This window comes from Dipodomys merriami, unplaced genomic scaffold (assembly GCF_024711535.1).
Source record: "Dipodomys merriami isolate MVZ:Mamm:240054 unplaced genomic scaffold, mDipMer1.0.p SCAF_110, whole genome shotgun sequence".
Lineage (NCBI taxonomy): Eukaryota > Metazoa > Chordata > Mammalia > Rodentia > Heteromyidae > Dipodomys > Dipodomys merriami.
Window position 1 is genome coordinate 1,900,362 of NW_027202383.1, and position 22,572 is coordinate 1,922,933.

Here is a 22,572-nt window from a genome sequence, read left to right on the forward strand (position 1 = left end):
AGAGATTCTTGGAGAAGTGGCTGACTCCACATAAACAAGAATGGGAAAAAATATACTGAGTATTTTGTAGTACCAAAAAATAATATAGGCCAGGTGCTAGTGGTGTACATATGCACATCTCTAATTCTAGCTACTCAGAAAACTTGAGATGTGAGGACTGAGGTTCAAAGCCAGCCTAGGCAGAACTGTCGGACAGACTCCATTTCCAATTAATCAGCAAAAAGCTGGACTAGTGAGTTTAGCTCAAAAGTTAGAACGCTAGGCATGAGTAAAACAGCTGAGAGTAAGAGGCCCTGAGTTCAAACACCAGTAGTGGTACAGAGAAAGGGAGGGCAGAGGGGGGTGGGGAGGGGGCAGGGTAGGAAGGAAAGAGGCCAGAAAGGAAAATGTTTAAAGATCACCAAAGCCAACTTCCAAAAGAGTCTTCACAAAGTTTGGACCAGGCAACTTCAGCCCAAGTTTTAATGCATGAGTAGCCATTTTCCAGGCAAGTAATTAAGCAGCATATGTGAAGGCCAGGAATCACGAGATAGTGAAACCTGAGGGATTGAACGATGCGGATGCTACCTATTCTTGCATTCTGACTAAACAGCCACTCAGCACAAACAGCTCAGAACCCCGTTTGTGTTTGTATCACTGTACTTCCCAGAGCTACACAAAGCTGCTTCCTTGGATTACCCCATTACCCATCCCGCTTCCCCTACCTACCAACTATTTTCATTTGACCTCTGATTATAAAGCAATGGACACCTGCACCTGCTCCTACAGTGCACCAACCGCTCTCATTTCCTTTCTTTTTAATGTACAATTTTGAAGGAAATAGTGTTTTCCCCCCAAAATGAGAAGTACCTACATTTAAAAAATTGGTGCCAATTGTGGACGATTAATTTACCAGTTAGTTATTTACAATTAGTTAAGAAAAAAAAAAAAACTTGGGGGGGGGGAAGGATTGGGGGGGCGGGGGAGGAGGCTGGGAAGGGATGTGAAGGGTAAACAAAGGAGGTGGCTACAATGATTGATAAGAAATGTACTCATTATCTTGCCCATGTAATTGTAACCCCTCTGTACAGTATGTTCACAATAAAAAATACAAAAACAAACAAAAACAAACTATAGCCTCAATTTAGTCAGGTGCTGTACACTGGAGTATTAGTGGATTAAGCACACCCTGTCTTCAGCTGGTTTAGAATAATAATGTGTCTTCAGCAGTGGAAAGGGCTGCTGAGAAATGCATGGCAGCAGTGAATTAAAAATCTGATTTAAGTCATTTTATTTCTTATTTTGGGAAGGTTTATTTTGTTTTTTGGCCGAGTGCCAGTGGTTAATGTCTGTAATCCTAGCTACTCAGGAGGCTGAGATCTGAGGACTGCCATTCGAAGCCAGCCTGGGCAGAAAAGTCCCCATGAGACTCATCTCCATTAACCACTCAAAAACTGTAAATGGTGCTGTGGCTCAAAGTGGTAGAGAGCTAGCCTTGAACAAAAGCACTCAGGGACAGCACCCAGGCCCTAAGTTCAAGCACCACCACTGACAACAACAACTAAATGTTACTTTGGATTTTTTTTTAACTTCATGTGGTTGTACAAGGGGGTTGTACAAGGGGGTTCAATTTAACATGTCCATTTATTTGCATGCAAGTCATTTAAAACAGCATTTCTCAGCAGTAACTGAGACACATTGAGATATACAATATAACTCACATTCAAAAATGTTTTATTTTTTGAGAAAAAGGGAGAACATTCAGAAAACAATTTATTAGACAGAACTTAGTAAGATATCTTTATGATTAATAATAACAGTAACGAATTATTTTAGTCCTTTAAATTTAAAGTTGTTGTTTTGCTGTTTTGTCAGTGTGGGGCTTGAACTTAGGGCCTGGGCACTGTCCCTTGGCTTTTATGCTCAACACTCCTAGCGCTCTACCATTTGAGCCACAGTGCCACTTCCTGTTTTCTGGTGGTTAACTGGAGCTAAGAATCTTATGGACTTTTCTGCCTAGGCTGGCTTAGAACCGTGATCTTTAGATCCCAGCCTCCTGAGTAGCTAGGATTACAGGTGTGAGCCACCGGTACCTGGCTCTAATTGAATTTTTGTTGTTGTTGTTGTTGGTCGTGGGGCCTGAACTCGGGCCTGGACACTGTCCCTCAGGCTCTTCAGCTCAAGGCTAGCGCTCTACCACTTGAGCCACAGTGCCACTTCTGGCTTTTTCTGCTATGTGGTGCTGAGGAATTGAACCCAGGGCCTCATGAATGCAAGGCAAGCACTCTACCACTGGGCCACCTTCCTAGCCTTCTAATTGAAAATTTTATAGCTGTATTTTTTTTTTTTTGCTGTTATGCATGACATAATATTTTATAGGGAGCCAGGATAGCTGAAAAACTATTTGAGCACCTATTTACAGATAAGAGGCTACCACACTTTTCCTATAAAAGGCCTGAACATAAATACTGTAGTGGGGCTGGGAAGGTGGCTCAGGGGTAGAGTGCTTTCCCTTGCATGCATGAGGCCCTAGGTTCGATTCCTCAGGACCACATATGCAAAAAAAGCCGGAATGATGCGGTGGCTCAAGTAGCAGAGCGCTAACCTTGAGCTGAAGAGCTGAGGGACAGTGCCCAGGCCCAGAGTTCAGGCCCCATGAATGGCAAAAAAATAAATAATACTGTAGGCTTTGTGAGCTACAAAGGGCTCCTGTCATATTTTACTTAAGTAAATGTAAAAATTTGAAAATGTAAAATGCAAAAATCCCTTTTACCACATAGGCTACACAAAACCAAACCACACGCCATCATATGGGCCTAAGGCTCTTGTCTGCCAATTCTATCCACAGGTGAAGAAAATGAAATTATAACATTTCTGGAGCCTTCCTTGCTGTAGTGATTTCAATAAACAATGTGATAAACCTAAAATCTGCAATGACATTATTCATACTAACAATTAACATAAAATTTTAAGTTCTATGTGATACAGTTTTTGAAACAAACTTCCTTATCCTTCAACATTATGGAGTCATAATTTTTTTGCCGGTCATGGGGCTTGAACTCTGGGCCTGGGTGCTGTCCCTCAGCTCTTTAGCTTAAGACCAGTGCTCTACCATTTGAGCCACAGTGCCACTTCCAGTTTTCTGTTAGTTAACTGGAAATAAGAGTCTCAGGGACTTTCCTGCCCAGGCTGGCTTTGAAACGTGATCCTTAGATCTCAGCCTCTTGTGCTAGGATTACAGGCATGAGCCACTGGCACCTGGCTCATCGTTTTTATTAGTATTATTTGAGGAATAGAGGTATGGGCTAAGTACATCAAATTACACATTTCTCTCTTACTGTTAATTCCTTCTTCAGTGACAGATGGGTGGGAGGCTAGAAGATACCACAGTATGTGGAATTATACATAGATCATATAAGAAAGCCCCCTATCAGAAGCCAATCTTAAGACACTTTTGTATTCATATACCATTTTGTAGAATGGGAACTTCTTTGTATAACCACTTAAAGATAATAAAAAAAATTTTTAAAAGAAGCCAATCTTAAAAAGATCAAAAGATGTACAAGCAATTAACAAAGTGATATAGCTGACAAGTATCTGTGAAGAAATTATCATTATTTATGAACATCATTACTTACGAATTATCATTACTTATTAAGTTTTTTAAAAAACTTCCACCAAATGGATTTGGTAACATTTGATTATAAGAGTAGGAAAGCTTCTGCAGACATAGAGAGAAAAGACCTCTCATGAACTACCAGAAGAGGTTCTAAACGACCGAGGCCATTGTGGAATGCCAGAAGCAATACTCGCTACAGCAATAGCATTTGTTTCTTGCTTGCTTTATTTCTGAGGACACTAGGGTATGACTAACGGTCTCACATGCCCTTTACCAATTGAGCCATGTGAGCCATGCCTCTAGGCTGGCCTTATACTGGTGCTTTTAGAGATCGAGCTTCATAAACTTTTCTGTTTCATGGACTAGGCTGGTTTTGAGTCACAATCATCCAATCTCAGCTTCCTGATTAGCCACCAGTGCCCAGCCCCTCAGTACTAGGTTTAACTTAGAAAAACCTTTGCCAGGACACACACAGAATATGTATGATGATGTTCAAGACAGTATTACTCAAGCAGGGAGCTGGAGTGACTTAGGGGTTTATGCCAGGGAAATAAAGAAGTAAACTAAGGAAAATACTGTGGAGTACTAAGCAGCAATATGACGCAATAAACTACTTTTCATTTATTAGGGGCATAAAAACAATATGCTATGTATTTTAATATACTATACATATATATATATATATAAACCAAGAATATACATGCATACTAAGCTAATACTCTGTGAAAGGGAGTAGTAAACATGATATATTGGTGGATTTCAAGGACTACAAAGACAATTAGAAACTGAACAGAAGAAAATAAAAATAGTTGGGGACTTTGTGTAGATACAACAATAAATTATAAGCCAAGGAAAATAATTAATTCAATTTCTTTACTTGAAATTTTAAAAATTAGAAATAAATTTAATAAGCCATATTTTGTTTTTAGAGGCAACCTGAGATGTCTCAATTGCTGGTTTTAATATTTGCTTCTGGAAGTGGTGCTGTGGCTCAAGCGGTAGAGTGCTCGCCTTGAGCTGAAGAGCGCAAGGAGCACACCTAAGCCCAGAGTTCAAGCCCCACGATCGACAAAACAAAAACAAAAACAAAAAACATGTATGTGTGTGTGTATATATATATATATATTTTTTTTTTGCACCCTTATCCCAAAAGCTACTGGTTTAATTAAAGTCAGGATACACTCATGGAAGTGCAGTATATAAGCATCACAGATTATGTATACCAGACAGGAAATTTGAGCATTCTATCAGAAAATGATTTCAAACTTTGTTTTCATTATAGGCAATTTTCACTATTAATCATTCTATACTACATTATAATACATACAATAAAAGGGAGTTTTGGAAACAATAAAGAAACCTCAATTTATCAAACACTAATTGATTACTGGTTATAATACATAGTACCATACTCCAGGAAGAACACCAAAAAGGAAAGGAATTTAAAGTTTTAACCAAACAGATTAAGTTAGAAACACATTACCTAGAAAGTATGGCTTTCTAGGCATACTTTCTGGATACTCCATGCATTCCAAATTCTCCAGGGCATTATGATTTAGGAGAGTGAGTAGGTCAGTAGAAGGTTATCAGGGAGAACTTTCCAGATAAAACAAAATCTGAGCTGTTTTTGAGAAACAATAGACTGCTGATAAAACCATAAAAGTAGATGCCAAAGTGTGACATAAGTTATGTGGCCAGAAGAAAATTATCTTAATGCAAAATACTTGGCTTGACTAAACGTGTGTGTGTGTGTGTGTGTGTGTGTGCGTGCGTGCATGTGTGTGCGTGCGTGTGTGTGTGCGTGCGTGCATGTGTGTGCGTGCGTGTGTGTGTGTGTGTGTCCTGGAAGTTATGAATACTGTGTGTGTGGTGTGTGTGTTTGTTGTGTAAGCGTCCTGATGAATGAATACCATACGTGTGTGTGTGTGTGTGTGTATCCTGGAAGTTATGAATACTGTGTGTGTGGTGTGTGTGTTTGTTGTGTAAGCGTCCTGATGAATGAATACCATACCAAAAATGATATCTAGTCTGTTGTAATATAGTCATTTTTAGATCCAATAAGGAAATAAAAAGCCAAAAACTTTTTTTAATGATCCTGTTCCATTAGGAATTACAGTATTTGCAAAAAATGATAACAAATTTTACGATCAAAGCAAAACTATTACAATTAGCTATAAGGTTAATGTTACTGAAGCTACTAATAACATGAATTATTTTATAAGTGAAGGTATTACATTAGATTATGCCTCCAAATATATTCTTCATAGTTTAAGCATAGGGAATGAGAAGTGGAAGAATAAATTTCTTTCCTTCCATTTATCTCCTTTAATAGTAGTGGCAATAGCTACATTTTAGATTTTGTGCTCTAATTCTATGCTTAGTTCATGAATCAGTTGTGATTGGCAGCAAATTCTTATCTACATAGTATAAGGAAGGTAAGTTACATCTCTTTGATATTTGCCAAATCTGCTTATAAAGTATTTTATAGCTGAATAAATGATTGCTGTAATTTTTTTATTTGGTTTTTTTGTATTCAAGCTACAAAATCCTAATTTGCATTTACTTGCTTCTAAAAAAACAGCATTGTGAGCCAGGTGTTTGTAGCTCTCACCTATAATCCTAGCTACTCAGGAGGCTAAGATCTGAGGATCACAGTTCAAAGCCCGCCCAGGCAGGAAAGTCCATGAGACTCCAATTAACCACCAGAAAACTGGAAGTGGCACTGTGGCTCAAGTGGTAGAGCACTAGCCTTGAGCTGAAGAGCTCAGGGACAGGGCCCAGGCACGGAGTTCAAGCCCTATGACCGATAAAAAAAAAAGACAAAAACAAAACACTAGTATTATTTTATTTGCTTACTTACTTCATCCATCTTCATACACGTGCCAAAGTCTGCTAATTTTAGATGACCATGTTTATCCAAGAGCATGTTGTCAGGCTTCACATCTCTGTGGATTAAACCCATGGAGTGTATTGCATCCAGAGCCAGAACAACTTCAGCAGTATAAAATTTGGCCCATTTTTCAGGCACATCATAATTACTCATAAGGTTTACAAGGTCTCCACCGGGCATGTATTCCATTACCATGTAAAGATACCTATCATCTTGAAAAGCACAAAAGAGCTGAAAAAAATAAAAGGGGAAAAAGTAAAAAACCAAAGAACAAAACAACAAACAGAACAAAACCCAAATGTCCTATTAATAAACCAAAACCAAAAGTATAATTAACAACGAAAAAGACAAATTACAACTAAAATAGTTAAAATTTATGAAATCAGCCCTTCAGGAATCCCCACGTCTCCATTCCTGACTGACAGACTAACTACATCCTAAAGGGTTCCTACAACCTCTTCGGGCTCCCACAATTCACTAAGATGACTCACAGAATTCAGAAAAGCACTGTTACAGTTTCATTATAAAGGATACACAGAGGGGGTTGGAGATGTAGCTTAGAAGGTAGAGTGTCAGCCAAAGAGCAAAAGTAAGCATCAGATATTGAGTTGAGTCTTGGCCTTGAACCAAAAAAAAACCCAAATGATCCACTGAGGGCTAAGTCTGGCAGTTGCCTGACTTTTGGGTCCTCTCCCTGTGAAATCAGGATGCATTGCTCTCTGAACAGCTCCACGAAGTATGCTCCGAACCAGGTCAATGTCCAGACCCATTACAGGCATGATGATTAAACAAATCATGGGCCAAGACATTAAAGTCAATTACCAACCCCATTATATTCACTGAAGGTCTGGTTGCTGAAAGTTCTAATCCTCAGGCCACAAAACATTCCTATCATTCAGATTACAGCCCCAGCCTGTAATCTGAGCTACTCAGAAGGCTGAGATCTGAGGATCACAGTACTCAGAAGGCTGAGATCTGAGGATCACAGTTCAACTTCAGCCAGCAGGAAAGTCAGCCCGGGTTGGAAAGTCGTGGAGACTCTTACCTCCAATAAACCACTCAGAAATCCAGAAGTGGCACTTTGGCTCAAGTGGTAGGGTGCTGCTCATCTAAGAGCTAAGGAACAGTGCCTAAGCCCAGAGTTCAAGCCCCACAACTGACAAAAAAAAAAAAAAAAAAACACAAAACACAAAACAACCAACTTCAGATTTCTAAAGCTATCCACCACAAAGTGGGGGAAAAGACCAGATACATTCCTTATTATACCTCATCATGCAACAGAATATTATCTAGCATCAAAAGAAAATTAAAGCAGGGCACTGGTGGCTCTACGCCAGTAATCCTAGCTACTCAGGAGGCTGAGATCTGAGGATCACAGTTCAAAGCCAGCCTGGGCAGGAAAGTCCATGAGACTGATCTCCAATAAACCACTAGAAAACCAGAAGTGGTGCTGTAGCTCAAAAAGTAGAGCGCTTGCCTGGAGCTGAAGAGCGCAGGGACAGCGCCCAGGCCCAGGGTTCAAGCCCCACGACCCACCAAAAAGAAAAAAAGAAAAAAGAAAATTAAGTATGATAGATGTAGAATGTAAATGTACTTTAAAAATAGTATGCTAAAGATACCAGATGCAAAAGATAGCATATTCATGATTCCTTATATATGAAATGTCTAGAAATGGCAACTCTATAAAGACAGAGAATAAATTAGTGGTTGTCTGAAGCTAAAAGGATAACAGGAAATGAGCAAATCATTTTGAAATGATGGAAACACTCTGAGATCTTGATTGTAATAATGGATATACATCCCTGTAAATTTCCTGAACAGCATTAAGTTGTATACATAAAAAAATTAACTTTATGTTATGCAAGATATTCCTCAATATAATTAATACACGTTATAAGGGCAGATACAGCCAATAGAATGACAATAAAAAGTTATATATTTTTCCATCAATGGTAACTATAAATTAACCCTAACAAAACTTAAAGAAGTAGGTCTTCAAAGAAACAACTTATTTACAATTGACTCAAATAATAATGCAACTTTATTTTTTAAAGAGGAAAACTGAAAGCAGCCTAATTAGTTAAAAGGTGAATGAACTGTTATATATGAATGAAATACTACCCAGTAATGAACTACTAATAAAATAACAGTTTTGCTGAGTAAAAACAGAATGGGATGAAGTTAGACACTAAAGAAATGATCAACAAACTTAAAGACATAGCAATGAAACTCAGCCAGGTGCCAGTGGCTCATGCCTGTAATCGCAGCTACTCAGGAGGCTGAGATGTGAAGATCACAGTTCAAAGCTAGACTAAGCAGGAAAATCTGTGAGACTCTCATCACCAAATAACCACCAAAAAGATGGAAGTGGAGTTGTGGATGAAGTGGTAGAGTGCCAACATTGAAGAAAAAAAGCTAAAAGAAAAGACAGCACCCAGCACCCACACCCACACACCCACACACTACAAGTTGTTTCCATAATGAATTTAATTATTACATGTCATGTTTATGCAAGTATTATTTAGGAACATTAAACAAGCATAATGAAAAAGAGCTTATGAAAAACAACATTATTACTATGTGAACGAGGCAGAGGATGTTCAGCATACAAAGCAAACTCTTATGAATAACCAGTACTTAAAAAAAAGAATGTAAGTTTATAAGTTTATGAAAATTAGTATGTTTACCTGAACCACCCAAGGACTGTTGGCAAAGGCCATAATATCTCTTTCTTCCCAGAAAAAAGCAGAATCTGACCTTTTTATCATTTCAAATTTACTAAGAAGCTTCATAGCGTAAACCTTCTGTGATGCCTTATGACGAACCTGTGAATTTTTTAAAGCAGAAAAATTAATACTTTAATTTTAAAGAATTATATTATTAAAAACTTCAGTTGCAAAAGAAAATTATTCTTACCTAATGAATAAAAAGTAAAAGCATAATACTATATAAATAGGAGAAACAAGGAGAAAATATGCAACAGTTGCCAGGTGCAAGTGGCTCATGCCCATAAGTCTAGCTACTCAGGAGGCTGAGATCTGAGGATCACGGTTCAAAGCCAGCCCGGGCAGAAAAAGTCCATTAGACTCTTATTCCCAATTAACAACCAGAAAACCAGAATGTGGCTCAAGTGGTAGAGTGCTTGCCTTGAGCTGAGGAACAGCACCCAGGCTCAGAGTTAAAGCCCCACAACTGACCAAAGAACAAAACAAAATAAAACATGAAGCAATGGTTTTGACAAGTTTTGGAAAATAAACAGCACAAGACCATAATCCTGAGAGAGGAGAACATTATCAACTAATTCCCATAATGAACCAGAAACAGCTTGAAATCAGCATCTCAACCAGTGTAGAACAAGTGGTTATCTAGCACAAAGCACAGTGGTCTGGCTGAAATCAGCATCTCAACCAGTGTAGAACAAGTGGTTATCTAGCACAAAGCACAGTGGTCTGGCTGAGTTGAGGAGGCAAACACTAGAGTTCAAGGTGAATAAGGCAGCTGGATGATGAAAGGCACATTGAAAGTACAAATGGGATCCATAGAAATTGCAAGGGAGTGACTGGCTAAAGGCTGAGCTACCAAACATCAAGTATCCCAGGTTACTAGGGAGAAACTGCAATGAGGCTGATAGCCAAACAGAAACCCCCGACATTAAGCCACAGTGGAAGGACACTGTATTCCCAGTAAAGCAAAAGTGAAGAAATCTTGCTTAAATTCCTGGGCATCTATTTGACATCTTACAAGAAACAATTACACTCCAAAGAAAGTCCTAGTCTATCCTACTTACAAAAGCTAATGACAAACTCTAAAAGATCAAAAGAGCAGAATTTGGAGGCTGAGTTAAAAGGACCTGGGAAACACTTTGATCTTTCCAACACATTTTTATACTTTTAGAAAGTGTAAAACTAAGCCTGCACTAATTAGGCAAGAAACTGAATAAGCTACTAAAATGAAAATCAACACCATTCAAAGACAAATATCAAAAGTCAGATTATTTACCATTTTAGCCAAAAGGTCTGTTACATAATTTAAAAACTAATACAGAGGCAAAGGAAAATGTATTTTATTAAGACAAAGACAATTAATAGAAAATGTCCCCAAAGACATAGAATTCTGCTTTAAAATACTCATAAATATGAATTCTAAAGTACTTACGTAAGAATATAAACACTAGGTGTTCATACTAAGTACATAAATAGGAAAAGCTCCTCCGTGTATGTTCAATTAGAAACTCAAAAATAATATAACTGGAAAGCAGGGTAAATGAAATAAACATTTCACTACAATGGTTTTACAGAGAAAACAGAAAGGAAGTCAGTGAAATGGAGCACAAATATCTGAAGAACAAAGACAAACTGAATATATAAACATGTACGAGACTTGAGGGCCTACAAAGCAATTCTAACCAGTCTAAAATATATATAGTAGGGGCTGGGAAGGTGGCTTAGTGGTAGAGCGCTTGCCTTGCATGCAGGAGGCCCTGGGTTCGATTCCTCAGCACCACATAAGCAAAAAGAAAAAAGTCAGAAGTGGCGCTGTGGCTCAAGTGTTAGAGTGCTAGCCTTGAGCTGAAGAGCTGAGGGACAGCACCCAGGCCCAGAGTTCAGGCCCCATGTCCGGACCCCACCAAAAAATAAAATAAAATATATATAGTAGAACTGGACCAATAAATACAGCAATGGATAAACAAAAGTTATCAAAGTTAATTAAAAAGCAGGACTTAAGTTTTATGTTTTAATGTAAGACCAGATAGGTTGAAAATAATCAGAAGATATTACCATGCAAAAAGCAAAGATAAGGGTAAAATGTTGGCACGAGAATCTAATTAAGGTAGACTTCAAGGCAGAGTATTACAAGAGAATTGCACAAGAGAAATTACAAGGATTGTAATTTGGAAAGAAAAGGGATTACTTCAGGAAGGCATACAATTCTAGATACATATGTATTGTTAATAAATGAGCTTCAAAATTCATGAAACATACCAGGCGCCAGTAGCTCACGCCTAAAATCCTAGCTACTAAAGAGGCTGAGATCTGAAGATCGCAGTTCAAAACCAGCCTGTGCAGGAAAGTCCATGAGACTCTTATCTCCAATAAACTACCAGAGAACTGGAAGTGGCACTGTGGCTCAAGTGGTAGAGTGCTAGCCTTGAGCTGAAGAGCTGAGGGACAGTGCTCAGGCCCAGAGTTCAAGGCCTATGACCACCACCAACAAAACTAAAAACTTAAGAAGCAAAAACCTAAAGAAAAGCTGGGCGCTGGTGGCTCACGCCTGTAATCCTAGCTACTCAGGAGGCTGAGATCTGAGGATCGCGGTTCAAAGCCAGCCCGGGCAGGAAAGACCGTGAGACTCCTATCTCCAATAAACCACCAGAAAACCGGAAGTGGCGCTGTAGCTCAAGTGGTAGAGCACTCTCCTTGAGCTGAAGAGCTGAGGGACAGCGTTCAGGCCCAGAGTTCAAGCCCCACGACCGACAAAAAAAAAAAAAAAAACCTAAAGAAAAAGACAAATCCATATTTTTAATTGAAAATTTTATACCCCATCTCAGTACTTGATAGAATAGGTAGTATACATTAAAATGAAAACTGCTTAATCAAATTTTAGTCACAATGTTTTCTATATTGAGGTTATATAATTTCTTTTTTTTAAGATTTGAAGTATTTTGATACACTGTAACTTCATACAAAGTCTTAAATGCAAAGAGCCAATTATGGTGATAGCTACAGCTTATATCCATCCAACTATACTTATATCCATTTTCTATATTAAGTTACCAGGCTGGAACAACAATCTCCTAGGTTCATAGTATTAGAAAATTTACAAAATGCTAAAAAAAAAAAAAAATGCACGATAAAGCAATATGAAAACACTGGAGAGAAGTGAAAGATTAAAAGACAAATGATGGTAGGCTTAAAAACTACAAATCCCTACCAAAGCAGACTAGATTTTTTTTTTTTGGGGGGGGGGTGGTGGTTCTGGGCACTGTCCCTGAGCTCTTCAGCTGAAGGCAAGTGCTCTATCACTTGAACCACAGCACCACTTCTGGTTTTCTAGTCATCAACTGGAGGTAAGAGTCTTGGCTGGGGGGGGGGAGGGGGGGGGAGGGGGAGCCTAGGAGGTTGGCTCATTGGTAGAGTGGTAGAGTGCTTGTCTTGCATGCATGAGGCCCTGGGTTCGATTCCTCAGCACCACTATAAGCCGGAAAACAGGAAGTGGTACTGTGGCTCAAGTGATAGAGTGCTAGCCTTCAGCTGAAAAGTTGAGGGACAAGCACTTAGGCTGAGTTCAGGCACCATGACCGACAAAAAAACAACAGTCTTAGGGACTTTCCTGCCCAAGCTGGCTTTGAACCATGATCCTCAGATCTCAGCCTCCTGAGTAGCTAGGATTACAGGTATGAGCCACTGGCGCCAGGCAACAGACTAGATTTTAACTGACTTGTGCTAAACTACTGAATCATCTCCTGTTAACAAGTTAAAAGAAGCTGCTGAGATGTTTAGCATACCCAAATCTCCACTCACTATTCACTCATTTGAAAAAATCCAAGTTTGATGTCTCCATTAGAGAAAACAATCTATACTAGTCAATCAATTTATGCAGGGATATTATGCGTGCTTGACTCAGACCATTATAAAAAGTTTTTTAAATTTTTATGAAGCACAGCTCTGAATAGAAGCACAAAGATACCTGAAAACTACCAGATGCTTTTACTGGTTTGCTTATGTGTAAATATCATTTAAGCCAAAACATTTACACATAAGTAAACAAACCTACAAGGACACAGCCATGCACCAAAATAAACAAAAAAATTATGGCATAAAATGGCGTAAATTACTTGGCCATAAAATTCTTCCATAATGAAGAAAATGTTTTTGACTTCCTTTTTTGTGATACAAACAGCTCCCCACTTTGCACAGTACCTACAATCATCTAATAGATGCATTGTGTGTTCCAAAAGCTCCTTTAGGAATAGAAAAGAACTTCTTCATTGTTAGACTGCCTAGTGGTTGGCACAATGGTGAGTTGTACATTCAACAAATCATTATCTGTATCTGCATGGTGTTGAATAATGCCTAGATGCTCTAATTCATAAGAACTGAATGCCATTTATATTGATAGGACACCTACTGGCTCATAACACAAGATATGAAAACCACAACTTGTGGTCTTTGACATAATTTAATGTGCAGAGCAAACACTAAGAGGCAATAGTCTTATTCACGCCAAATGTCTACACTGTCCCTTTAAAATTCATTAGCAGTGATGTTACAAAGCACCCCAGTAACATGTTACTTTAGGAAAGCTGGTTTCCACTGATCTTCCTCTGAGTTAGCCTATTATAATTTCCCTCAGCATTTCTGGGATGCCCTTTATTCTCCAGCTCCTACTCCTCTATTCAATATAGATGGACAGATACATAACCAATCAGATGCAGTAGCTATTTATAACCATTGTACAGCGTAAAGCTTAAAAACATAGTTGTCAACAAACCTCAGCAAAGTCCTACATATTTGTAAATAAGGTGGCAAATTTAATTGATCCCTTTAAATTTCAGTGATTTCATCTACATAAAAATCTCATAGCTGGGGCTGGGAAGGTGGCTCAGTGGTAGAGCGCTTGCCTTGCATGCATGAGGCCCTGGGTTCGATTCCTCAGCACCACATAAGCAAAAAGAAAAAAGCCGGAAGTGGCGCTTTGGCTCAAGTGGTAGAGCGCTAGCCTTGAGCTGAAGAGCTGAGGGACAGCGCCCAGGCCCAGAGTTCAGGCCCCACGACCGACCAAAAAATAAAAAATAAAAAAATCTCATAGCTGTTAAGATAAAAATGAGAAAATGGCTATAAATACTTAGGATATAGAACATACACAATAAAAAATGCTAACTCCTCAGGTAAATGGAACATAGCTCATACCATTATCAAGTGGCACATATCATTAGGCTAGGACCTAAAAAACAAAAGCAGTGTTCGTATTCTAATTGTTCTTTTTATTATTTTTAAAAATTGTCAAATTCCTTGCTTTTAATTCTACAGTACATCAGTGTCTCAAGCGCCTGACTATATCTTTGAAGCGAAAAAACCAAAAACAAGGAGGAGAGTGCAAAAGACTACCTGTGGTTGTATTTCAGATCACAGAATTTTTTTTGGGGGGGAGGTCGATTGTGGGGCTTGAACTCTGGGCTTGGGCACTGTCCCTCAGCTCTTCAGCACAAGGTGAGCGCTCTATCACTTGAGCCATAGCTCCACTTCCAGTTTTCTAGTGGTTTATTGGAGATAAGAGTTTCATGGACTTTCCTGCCCGGGTGGCTTTGAACCATGATCCTCAGATCTCAGCCTCCTGAGTAGCTAGGATTACAGGCGTGAGCCTGGCAGATCTAGCACCAGGCAGATCACAGAATTTTGAATTTTCTTTTTTTTTTCCGTTTCTTTGTTCTTTTTGTAATTAGTAAGTACTGCTTTTTATATTTCTATTAAAAAAGTTTAAACAGATGAGACATTTTAAATGGAGAGATTTTGAAGTGAACCTCTTGGTACATTTACAGAGGCTTTTTTTTTTTTTTGGAAAGTCATGGGGCTTTAACTCTGGGCCTAGGCGCTGTCTCTGAGCTCTTCAGCTCAAGGCTAGCACTCTACTACTTGAGCCACAGCACCACTTCCAGCTTTTTCCGTTTATGTGGTACTGAGGAATTGAACCTAGGGCCTCATGCATGAGAGACAAGCACTCTACCACTGAGCCAGCTTCCCAGCCCCAAAGGCTTTTTTAAATCATTCTAACAAAAACACATCATTTGAGGTTTTCAAATGTACTTTTACTACCAAAACTTACATACTTTAATTTCTCATAAGAAGATCCAATGTGCCTATTTGGCAGACCTGTTAGTTACTGTTAATGAAGCAGCCAAAACAATAAATTAACAAAAATACAAGGATTAACAAAACATAAAGTGAGACAGTTTTATTCAAAAAAATACAAAGATTTAAAGTTTAGGTTACATGAGGAGTATTGAAAAATATCTCTCACATCCTGCCTTAGGCAGATTTCTGCTTTTAAAAGCTGCTTTAAAACTGTTAGTACTAGGTGATGGTGACTCACACCTGTAATCCTAGCTACCCAGGAGGCTGGCGATCTGAGGATTGCAGTTTGAAGCCAACCTGGGCAATCAATCACCAAAAAGCTGGCCCAGTGCCCAGGTCTCCTAAGGTTAAGCCCCAAGTTTGGGAAACAAACATGTGTGTGTATGCTTTCTCGCTTTCTGGCGCGCGCGCGCGCGCGCACACACACACACACACACACACACACACACACACACACACACACACACACACACACACACACACACACACACACACACACACACACACACACACACACACACACACACACACACACACACACACACACACACACACACACACAGAGAGAGAGAGAGAGAGAACAAGTCAGGAAGTGCCCAGAAAACATCCTGACATCCTGAGTCCTGGGATCAAGGACCACAGACAACACTTCAATGAAGACTTTCTATGTCCAAGGTTCTATCTATACTATATAGGATTTAAAATGACAACAAAAAATTCAAAATCAGATATGAATACATACTAATTACCAATATGCAGGGATGAACCAAGAAAATGGCCACACAGTAAGGGTTGCCTTTGTCTCTGCCATTCTAGATAGTCTTTCTAAAGTTGTATACATATTAAAGATTGTATTATCAGATATGGGCGAACTATTTTAGATGAGAAGCCATTTATTTCTGATGAGACTCTCCTAAGTACTTGAGAGATACAGTTTTTGCCCTTAAAAAACTGACCGAATCAACGCCAGGCACAGGTGGCTCACGTCTGTAATCCTAGCTACTCAGGAGGCTGAGATCTGAGGATTGCGGTTCAAAGCCAGCCCAGGCAGGAAAGACGGTGAGACTCCTGTCTCCAATAAACCACTAGAAAACCAGAAGTGGCGCTGGAGCTCTTCGCCTTGAGCTGAAGAGCTGAGGGACAGTGCCCAGGACCAGAGTTCAAGCCCCATGACCAACAAAAAAAGAAAAAAAAAAAAATTGACAGAATCAAAGGAGGAATTAAAGATTAAAAAGCACAATATAAGATAAAGTAACTAAAATAAACTAACTGTAACTACATATTGCACAGAGAAATCTCATTCACATGAAAGGTAGAATGAAAGAATGAAGAGTAAAAACCAGGAAAGTTTTCTGTCTTTTGTGAGTGTGTGTGTGTGTGGGGGGGGGGGGGGGGGGGGGGTTAACATGTCAGTAGTGAGGCTTGAATTCAGGGCCTTAAGATCTCACTTGGCTTTTTCGATCAAGGCTGGTACTCTACCACTTGAGCCACGCCTTAGAAAGTTTTCTTTCAAAGTAAGTACTGGCATTGAAATGTGTGACTGAAAAAAAAAAGAACAGGAAAACAAAGCATGCTCAGAAATAAGTGACCTACTTAGGATGAATAGCAAGGTAGAAGACAAGGGTTAAAAAGGAAACATTGGTGAGATCATAAAAGAGGATTTCACATTTCATTTAGTAGGTGAAGGATCCATTATACAGAGGGTGAAATCATGAATGTATCTCACAGATAAATTCAGAGTAGGAGCAGTTTGTGTTAGATTAGATCTAGAAGTCCAGAATAGAGGAAGGGGTAGAATAAAGAAATCAATCCTATCTGTTTTAAGCTCTTTTCTTTCTTGTGTTTGTTTTGTTCTGTTTGGGCTTGAGCAACTAGTTTACTGCTACAAGGAAGATAACAGAAGGAATGGATTCATAGAGGAAGAGCTGAGAAGAAATTAAGAATTCTAATTTCTCAGCCTAGCACCAGGTGTCTCACGCCTGTAATCCTAGTTACTCAGGAGGATGAGATCTGAGGATCATGGTTCAAAGCCAGCCTGGACTTTTCTGCCCGTCTGGGCTGGCAGGAAAATCCGTGAGACTTTTTATCTCCGATAAACCACTAGAAAACCGGAAGTGGCGCTGTGGCTCAAGCAGTAGCAAGCACCTGGAGCTAAAGAGCTGAGGGATAGCGTCCAAGCCCAGAGTTCAAGTCCCATGACCGACAATTCTAATTTCCCAACATGAAACTAGCTGCTAAATATGCAAATTATTCAGAAGGTGGCCTCATAGGATGTAATTGCTATACAAGTGTATGTTACTATTTGTTGTTGCATTTAAAAAACATAACTTATAAAACTATGGACATAATATAATCATATATATATATATATACATACACTTATACATATACACCTTTAGAATGAAGAATTGAGAAAGTTATACTCAAACCAGGCAAATTATAAAAGATAAATTGTTAAATTACTTTCTCATTCTCCTTTGAACATTATAGTACATATAAAACAATTTTTAATATCAGGAGCGAAATTTCCATAATTCAGCAGCAAAAGTTTTTAACATTTCTAAAATGAAAATAATCAGGATAAAATATAGACACCCATTGAAGATAAATCAACACTTTTTTTCATAATTTTTTGGGGGTTTTTTGTTGTTGTTTTTTGTCAGTTGTAGAGTTTGAACTCTGGCCTGGGCGCTGTCCCTCAGCTCTTCAGCTAGCACTCTACCACTTGAGCCACAGCGCCACTTCCAGCTTTTCCTGCTTATGTGGTGCTGAGGAATGGAACCCAGGGCCTCATGCATGCAAGGAAAGCACTCTACCACCAAGCCACCTTCCCAGCCCCACTAAAATGATTTTTTACGTTAAGAATTTTATTTGTTGAAATTAATTGTGGTAATATTTTTTAACTGGGCCAGATAAAGCACTTCCTAAGGAAAGACAAATTTACATTACATACTATCAGGCTGGCTTTGTCTAACTAAAAAAAAAAAAAACATAATCCTAAAGATCTATCAAATGTGGAACATTCTCCCTACATGTCTACTATACTAATTTACTACATACAAATCAACTTTGGAAAGCTAAGGTGGTAGAAATACTTGGATTTTTCCTTATGTTATACTTCCTTTTTAAAGCATTCTTGCCTAAGGTAGTAAGAGCCAAGAAGTAAAGCCAAAACAAACATGCCACAAGGTCTTATGTCAGGCCATCAGATTAATGGAATGTTAAAATATTTTTCATTTTTAAAAACATATGACTTTGTTTCATATTTTGTGGCCAATACCAATTCTGGAATGGAAAATGAATAGCAACAACAAAAATAAAAGCCTTCTCTCTCTCTCTCTCTCTCTCTCTCTCTCTCTCTCTCTCTCTCTCTCTCTCCATATATATATATACACACACACACTGAATTATAACAATCAAATCAATACAGAACAGCAAATGTAACATTAAAAATGACAAGTGCCAGGTGCCAGTGGCTCACACCTGTAATCCTAGCTACTCAGGAGGCTGAGATCTGAGGATTGTGGTTCAAAGCCAGCCCAGGCAAAAGAGTCTGTGAAACTCTTATCTCCAATAAACCACTAAGAAAACTGGAAGGGGCACTGGCTCAATAGGTAGAGCGCTAGGCTTGAGTTGAAGGGCATCGCCCAGGCCCAGAGTTCAAGCCCCATGACTGACCAAAAACAAAAACCAAAACAAAAAAACAAGTTGTGCCAAGTGCCAAGTGGCTCATGCTTATAATCCTAGCTACTCAGGAGGAAAATGAGATCTAAAGATCATGGTCCAAACCCAGCTCAGGCAGGAAAATACTACAATAAACTACAAAAAAAAAAAAAAGCTGGAAGTGGAGCTGTGGCTCAAGTGACAGAGCAATAGCCTTGAACAAAAAAAAAAAAAAACAACTCAAGACCGCACCCAGGCTGATTTAAAACTGCAAGACCAGTGCACACATACACACACACAGAGTTGTTCTGGTAGAACACACACACACACACACACACACACACACACACACACACACACACACACACACACACACACACACACACACACACACACACACACACACACACACACACACACACACACACACACACTCTTATTGTGTTGGAAGATTAACTGCTAACAAGTCATATGTGAAACAAAGCTGTATTTCTCAATGTTTCAGAGTTGGCAGAACATGGTTAGGAACACAACTGCCTCCTCTTACAGGGAGTAACACAGCCCTCAGACAGTGATGTGACTAAGGTCAGTAAACAAACTTAAAGCATGACTGTTCATATCACATCTATTAAGCTGCTACTAATTAAAATGTTTCACCAAACCAAAAGAAAAAAAAAGTGAAAGAAAAAGAAATCTTAAACCACGGTTAAATCCTATGTTCTTACCAACTGGACTTCACCAAAAGCACCTCTTCCAATTACTTTCACCACATCATAGTCTTCTGCTTTCATCTGTAAACCTCTGATTTTTTTCACAATTTTCTCATCTACAATAAAAATATCATCATATTTGTAATAGCAGTCATCATACTTATTAGTAGTATTTTAAAATAATCACCAAAGTTGTAAGCCTATTTTTACTTCACAAATGGACTTCATTTACAAAATGGCATTTAAAGGCTCCTATTTTAAGATTCTAAGATAAACATTATTCTAACTAACATCAGAGAACCAGAACACTCCACATTTTTTTTTTGTTTATGATTTTTTTTTCGTTTTTGCTATTTCGGGGGGGGGGGGCGCAGTCATGAAGCTTGAACTTACTGCTTGGGTTCTGTCTGAGCTTTTTTGCTCAAGGTTAGTGCTCTACCACTTTGAGCTGTAGCGCTACTTCCAGTTTTCTGGTGGTTAATTGGAGATAAGAGTCTCATGGACTTGGGCTGGGAAGGTGGCTCAGTGGTAGAGGGCTTGCCTTGCATGCATGAGGCCCTGGGTTCGATTCCTCAGCACCACATAAGCAAAAAGAAAAAGCTGGAAGTGGCACTGTGGCTTAAGTGGTAGAGACTTGAGCTGAAGAGTTGAGGGACAGCGCCCAGGCCTAGAATTCAGGTCCCAACGACCAGACCCCCCAAAAAAATAAAAAATAAAAAAAGAGTCTCATGGACTTTCCTGCCAAGGCTGGCTTTGAACTGAGATCCTCAGATCTCAGCCTGCTAAGTAGCCAGGATTTTGTGAGCCACCATGTCACTCCATGGCTTAATATGGTTACATGAAGACTATTAACTGGCAAAAAGCAACAATTAAGCTACTTTGTTTCTCACTCTGTTGCTTGGCAAGTAAATGTCAGCTAACACAGTAAGGACGCAGGTAATCTAGTATGCATTGCAGACACAGCAGGCCGCTGCTATGAAATTACCCTCAAGGCTAATCTTAGTAATAAATCTTGTCAGCCTATTTTTTTTTAAAGGATGACTTATGTATTTCATGATGTACAGTAACTACAGACAAGAGTGCTTAGTGGGGGAAATATCCCCCATTAATTAACTAATTTGTCAACTTCAAAATAAAAAGTATATATGGTGATAAAAAGCATGTATCAATCATTTTAAGAATTTCTCATTCTAAGAATTCAATTTATTCCCAACACCAATACTAGCATATATTAAAGATAACCACATATCTTATAGTAATTGTCATCCAATTATTTTTCCTTAAATTCCCACATATATAGACACATAAAGATTACTAAGTAATATAAAAGTGTGAGATTAAAAAAAAAGTATGAGAGATCTCAATATTAATTTAAAGCTTCTCTTGGAAAAGCCATATATAATTTGTCCAAAAGTACCTAGTTTTAATAATTATACAAAATTTTGAACGTTATGTACTTTACACATTGCAATTTCATTTTGTACTTTTTCTTTGAAAGAATACTGGTTTAAGCTGGGTGACAGTGGCTCACTCCTGTAATCCTAGCTACCCAGGAGGCTGAGATCTGAGGATCGAGGTTCAAAGCCAGCCTAGGCAGGAAAGTCTGTGAGACTCTTATCTCCAATAAAACACTAAAAAACTGGAAGTGGCACTGTGGCTCAAGCGGTAGAGCACTCACCTTGAGCTGAAGAGCGTAGGGACAGCACCCAAGCCCAGAGTTCAAGCCCCACCACCGACCAAAAACAAAAAAAGGAATACCAGTTTAAACAAGAACAAAGGGTTAACTTCTAAAAAAACAACAACAACAACAAAACACCTTGCTTAATAAGCTAATGAGCTAGCCCGGTGCCAGAGGCTCATGTCTATAATGCCCAGCTACTCAAGGAGGCTGAGATCTGAGGATCATGGTTCAAAGCCAGCCCAGTTCAGAAAGTCCATGAGACTCTGATCTCCAATTAACCATCAGAAAATCAAAAGTGGCGCTTTGGCTAAAGTGGTAGAGCACTTGCCTTGAACTGAAGAGCTCAAGACAGCACGGAGGCCCAGAGTTCAAGCCCCACAACCAACAAAAATAAATAAGTTAATGAGCTAATAGTTAACCAAGCTAATAAATTTATGCACCAAAATATCAAATATTCTAGCAAAAGTACAACTATGTGATGAAATATGATTAAAAATAAGCATACTTACATCTATTATGCACCAAAATATCAAACAAATATCCTAGCAAAAGTACAACTACTTGATGAAATATGATTAAAAACAAGCATACTTACATCTATTTAAGAAATTATCTATATTCTTATTTTTCCTTAAAGCAGGAAAATCCAAATCAAGGACCAAGGAATTTAAGCCATCCTGTTAAAAAAGAAAAAAAAAGTTTTTAAATTTCCAAGCATTCAAAAATGTCTTTAATTACTGTTATATGTTTTCACTGAATAAATTCCAACCCACTTTGATATGACATTGTCTAGTCTTCATATCCAACAGCTCTAACTGGTTTCCGAACCAGAGAATACTGAGATTAAGGGGCTGAAATTATAGCTAAGTGGTAGAATTCTTGCCTACCACCCATAAAGCTCTAGGTTCAATCCTTAGCACCACCCTCAAAAAGAAAAAAAAGGAAAAATAAAAATAAAAATATAAGCACAACTATATTGGGACACAAAATTCAAGAATAAACATCCAAAGCTTCAAAACTAAATTTTCTCCTGAAAAACTGCATGGAAAGATTTAAAATGTAGTATCTGGATGCTTATTTTCTTCTTGTTACCCAGGATCATTCAATACATTTATAATCACAGTAGGAAAAAATAAACACAATTTGGTGGGGATTTTTAAAAAGCTAATAAAAGACCC

At 38.6% G+C, this 22,572-nt stretch overlaps 1 protein-coding gene across 1 annotated transcript in view; it reads right to left on the reverse strand.

Annotated features, from left to right (window-relative positions):
* Rock2 (Rho associated coiled-coil containing protein kinase 2) overlaps positions 1-22,572 on the reverse strand; it is a 123,734-nt gene that overhangs the window by 42,132 nt on the left and 59,030 nt on the right. The window contains exons 2-5 of the mRNA XM_070015274.1: positions 21,990-22,071; positions 19,729-19,829; positions 9,176-9,313; positions 6,459-6,719 (exon numbers count right to left, since the gene is read on the reverse strand). Coding sequence (XP_069871375.1) covers positions 6,459-6,719; positions 9,176-9,313; positions 19,729-19,829; positions 21,990-22,071 — 582 coding nt within the window. The remainder of the gene's footprint in view (positions 1-6,458; positions 6,720-9,175; positions 9,314-19,728; positions 19,830-21,989; positions 22,072-22,572) is intronic.